Raw genomic sequence first — 4,495 nt, forward strand, 5'->3', positions numbered from 1 at the left:
GCAACGGCGCCAAAATTTGATATGCTCAAATTTACCCTAGAGCTACTCTCTCAAATTAAAAGGTCACTGTAATACTTAAGGGTCGAATTCCACAGAGACTCAAGATCAAACACAATAAATTTTAGAGTTTTGTTATTACGCTAAACAAGATGATTTAAATTATAAAGGAAAGCAATGCAAAATATAAAATAAAACTGTTGTAAATTCAGAAGATCAAAAAGCTAGATCTAGAGAATTTCTCAGGAAATTACAAAATATTAAATCAATAAATTAATTAGGATTCAAGCAATTAAAAATCAGATCTAGAACTCTAAACTCTTTTGCAAAATAAATCAGTTCTCACTACAAATATTCTCTAAATTTAAAACCAGAAAATCCAAATCTCTTTGTAAAATTCTAGGTTAAAAATCAGCTTTAAAAACAAGTTTAGATAAGTTGACAAAATTACTAAATCAAATCTCTTTGCAGAAAGTAATTTTGCTCATCAAAAGGTTTTATCAGGAAAATCAATTATATTCTCATATCAATTTATTTTCCTAGGTTATTAATTCTAGATAGTCAATCAAGGATTAATATGAAGAACAACCTATGATGAAGATCTAGAAAGATAATGAATCCTAAATAAACAGATCTAATAATTCATAAAATCCCTATGAAAAACCCTGAACCTAACAAGCAAACTACTCAGACATATTCAATGAAGAACAAAACATAATTCTAAATAATAAGTAATTGAAATTAAAAGAGTAAAGAGGGAGTTCAAGAATTCTTCTCTCAAAGTAGTTCAGATCTCTCTCCCAAAAGCTCTCAAAATCTCACAGGGTTGCAAAAAATAAAACTTGCTAGAATAAAACTTCAGAGTTTTCTAACACCCAAAAATACTATATATGTATGTCCTAAAACACGTCAGGGACTTGTGTTGCAAATATGGAAAACTTCGGACAACTTTGTAAAACTTCCAAATTTGTGATTCTTCATCGGCTGAACATGGGTGTCGACCGATGCTCCTTCGGTGTCGGTCGATGCTGCTACTCTGATCCGACTCCAAATTCTTTTCCTTCTGTAAAATGCTCCAAATTCATCCAAATTGCTCTACTTTGCTCCTTCTGTGTCAAAGTCCTAGAAAACCTGCAAAAACTCAAAAACATCCTAGAAAACAAATCAAAAGACTCAAAAAGACTCCTTATATCATGGTTAAAAACAACAAAAACCATGATATATCAATAAATATATATTAGCAATCGATCATGATCATATATATACGTTAGGAATTTAGTGTTTTTATATTTTTATTTGGATTTAAAAGCTTTTGTCATTTTAATATTACTATTAAATTTTATATTTTGTTAAACATGATATTCTTTTTTATAATATTTTTAAAAATATTATTTTATATAAATATATTAAACATATTAAGCAAGTGGTACTTCAAAAAATTTCAAAGTCCATAACTATATCATAGAAATCTATCATTGGAAGTAAAAGTTTCAAGAAATGCAGTTCCAATGGACAAGAAAGAACAACAAGCAGAGATCGATTAACAAAAGAACCAATTGATAATCATGTAATCTTTGTAACTCATTTTTATATTCCTACTTGTATTGTACTCATCCTCCATGAGGACCACCACTTTGCCAATTAATAAAGATGAAGCTGTTAAAAAAATAAATAAAATAAATAAAAAAACAAATTAAAAAAAAAAACAATTTAAAAAAAAACTTCGAAACATCCAAAAGCCCAGTGGGCTATAAAGGCCCATACTCGTTTTAGACAATACCAAAAGACCTGATCTAAGAGCAAATCTCCGTCCTTTTAAAAAATCGGCGTATGGGTATATCTTCTTCCTCTCGTAACTAAAAAGAATTCTAAGGACTTGTGATCGATAGCTTCATCCATGGATTTCCTTGACAATCTCTTCTTCTTCCTCGTACGTCCGCTTCTGGCCATCTCATTCGTCGTCTGCTTCATCGCTCTTTGTACTCTCTCTCTCTCTCTCTTTTAAAACTTTCAAGTATTTGATCTTTAGGGCTTTGAGAAGATGAAGTATTTGAAATTTGACTTTTTTTCTTTTTCTTTTTGCAGGGTGGTTTCTGGCATGGAAGCTTGTACTGAGCCATGTTCCTTTGGTTCAAGAGATCTTTGGCTTGAGGAAAAAAACTATTAAACCCAAACCTGAATCTCGCGGTCGAATCTCCAAATTCTACAAAAGTATCAGTTCTCAGAATCCTGTTCCCATATGGTAAAATAAAATTAGCCCTTCTTTACTCTTCAGTTTTTATTGAATCCTCAAGAAATGTGAATTCCTCTTATTTTAACTCATTTTTTTTCTTAGAGATTGTGAATTTCCGGAACTTCTAAAACAAAATGACCAAGTAAGGGATTCTATACCTACAATACAACAATCCCAGGGAAGATTCAAGTTAAAAAAGCTTCTTAGACATTTTAAGAGATGATTGATGTTGACTCTTTTTGATGGGATATGTGCAATGTAATGTGCATTTTGTATAGTGTGGAGTATTTCAAGTACAATGTCTTGGATACATGTCTTCATATAATTTCTAAATTGTTGCGCGAGATATACTTTGAAAAAATGATGTTTTCACCAACATAGATCACATACTAGAACAAAGAAATCAAAGCTATGAATCCAAACCATGGCTAACCAAGTTGTATAAACTATGAATCATAATCTCAGCAGCCAAACAACTTTCCCATTCAGACATAAGCTGCGATTTTCTTATCCCTTTTGATAGGTGAATAATAAATGGACTGACATTGAAAATTTTACCCAACATCAAGACTCAAGCAGAAGGTGTTATCTCCTCAGGAGCAGCTGAAGGAGTCTTCTTGTTGTTGGCGGGTCCTAAAGAGACTTTAACCTTTGCTGGTCTCAGAACACGATCTCCCAGAAGAAATCCCCGGTTCAGCTCCTCGGTTATTACCCCTGCTTTAACAGTCTCAGATTCTTCTCGTGATATAGCCTCGTGCAACTACAACAATAAAGAGTTATTGATAAGTCACTCAAAATCCCAAAACAACAAACATTATACTCTCATCTGAAAACACCCTTTTAAGTATCCAGCCGCTTTATCACTAACTGGCAAACAAAGATCACAAAACTGAGTTGTAAAAAAAAAAAAAAAAAATTCTTCATTATCATCACTCACTAATACAAAAGAATCATGTAGCCAAGATGTTAATACAAAGCCTTGTACTTCATTTGGCAAACACAATCACTAACTCTGTTATCAATTTCCAGTAGGTTCTATGGCTACCTCCTACAGTAGATAAGAGCCTTCTTAGTGATGCAACAAAGAGCTGCTATGATTTCAAAAAACACAACTGATTCATCTGTGCTAGTGAGTAATATAGCCTTGTGCAACAACAACAATAAAGAGTATTTTAACCACTAAAGACCACCCAAATACAACAAAAAAAATAATCCTCTTATCATCACTCACTAGCACCGAAGAAGAATGACTGACTCCTGTTACCAATTCCAAGTAGGTTTCTATGATGATAAGAGCACACTATTAGTGATATTCAAAAAAAGCTTTCAACTTACCAAAGGATCAAAGGGCTTCCCAACAGTTGCAATAGCAGCAACACGAAGATGTCTCAAAACCTCAACGAACTGCCTATAAATCCCCTGATAACTCGTATCGATCTTCTTCTCCTTATCAGTATCAACTTGAACCTGTAGCTTAGCTTTCTCGAAACTATCAATAATAGGTAACAGACTCTTCATAATCTGAACTTTTGCATTAGACTCTGTACTAAGCCTATCTTTGTCGAGCTTCTTCCTTGTATTCTCAAAATCAGCAGTTAATCGGATTTTCATCTCTTTCTCTGAAGCTACCTTCATTGACAATGACAAAACCTTCTGATCCATTTTGTTCTTCTCCTTGTCGATTTTACAAAACATGGTTTCGATTTCTGCGACTGAGGTTTCGTCTCCATTAAAAAGAGCTTCTTTATAAACCCTAATTAGGGTTTTCACATCTGTTGGGTACTTTGAATTCGCTTCTTCACTATTATTATTATTAGTCTACGAATCATAAAGATAAGCAGATTCCCAAATGAGAAGAAAGCTGATGAATTTTCAAAAACCAAAGAAGAACTAAAATGGAGAAGAAGAAGAACTTACAGACGAAGAAGAAGCTTGGTGAGCAGAGAGAGATGCTACGTAGCTGCTTCGATTGTTTGGATACAAGATTGGGAATCTTCGATTGGGTTTCGAATTCAATGGAGATGGTGAAGGTTTGCCATGGAAATGAAGGTTTCGTAGGGGAAGTGTTCGCCATGAAGAAGAAGAAGAAGAAGCAGATAAGGTGAAGCAAGGAGAAATTGAAGGATCAATTACGAAAGAAATCGCCATTATCGTATTGTAGATATGTGTGAGCTATGCACACCGGTCAAGACAAAAGGTTCACTTCATACAATTTTTTTTTTTTTTTTTTTTTTTTTTTTTTTTTTTTTTTTTTTTTTTTTTTTT

The 4,495-nt window shown here is 33.1% G+C and overlaps 1 protein-coding gene and 1 long non-coding RNA gene across 2 annotated transcripts; one reads left to right on the top strand and one right to left on the bottom strand.

Annotated features, from left to right (window-relative positions):
* Window positions 1,817-2,576, top strand: LOC104777501. The gene is made up of 3 exons (XR_766297.2): window positions 1,817-1,976; window positions 2,083-2,239; window positions 2,333-2,576. It is a non-coding gene; the product is annotated as an uncharacterized LOC104777501 (long non-coding RNA).
* Window positions 2,579-4,425, bottom strand: LOC104777502 (protein GrpE). The gene is made up of 3 exons (XM_010501775.1): window positions 4,148-4,425; window positions 3,566-4,048; window positions 2,579-2,990 (listed from the first exon to the last, which is right to left on the bottom strand). The coding sequence occupies exons 1-3, from the start codon at window positions 4,376-4,378 to the stop codon at window positions 2,802-2,804; spliced, it is 903 nt and encodes a 300-aa protein (XP_010500077.1). The 5' UTR covers window positions 4,379-4,425; the 3' UTR covers window positions 2,579-2,801.

This window comes from Camelina sativa, chromosome 3 (genome assembly GCF_000633955.1).
Source record: "Camelina sativa cultivar DH55 chromosome 3, Cs, whole genome shotgun sequence".
Lineage (NCBI taxonomy): Eukaryota > Viridiplantae > Streptophyta > Magnoliopsida > Brassicales > Brassicaceae > Camelina > Camelina sativa.

What these genes read in the sequence shown, in the direction of transcription:
- LOC104777502 (XM_010501775.1), bottom strand. Translation starts at nt 4,378, where the DNA reads ATGGCGATTTCTTTCGTAATTGATCCTTCAATTTCTCCTTGCTTCACC. An exon ending in ACCAAGCTTCTTCTTCGTCT is followed by an intron (nt 4,049 to 4,147) that starts GTAAGTTCTTCT and finishes TATGATTCGTAG; the next exon opens with ACTAATAATAATAATAGTGA. An exon ending in GGAAGCCCTTTGATCCTTTG is followed by an intron (nt 2,991 to 3,565) that starts GTAAGTTGAAAG and finishes TTATTGTTGTAG; the next exon opens with TTGCACGAGGCTATATCACG.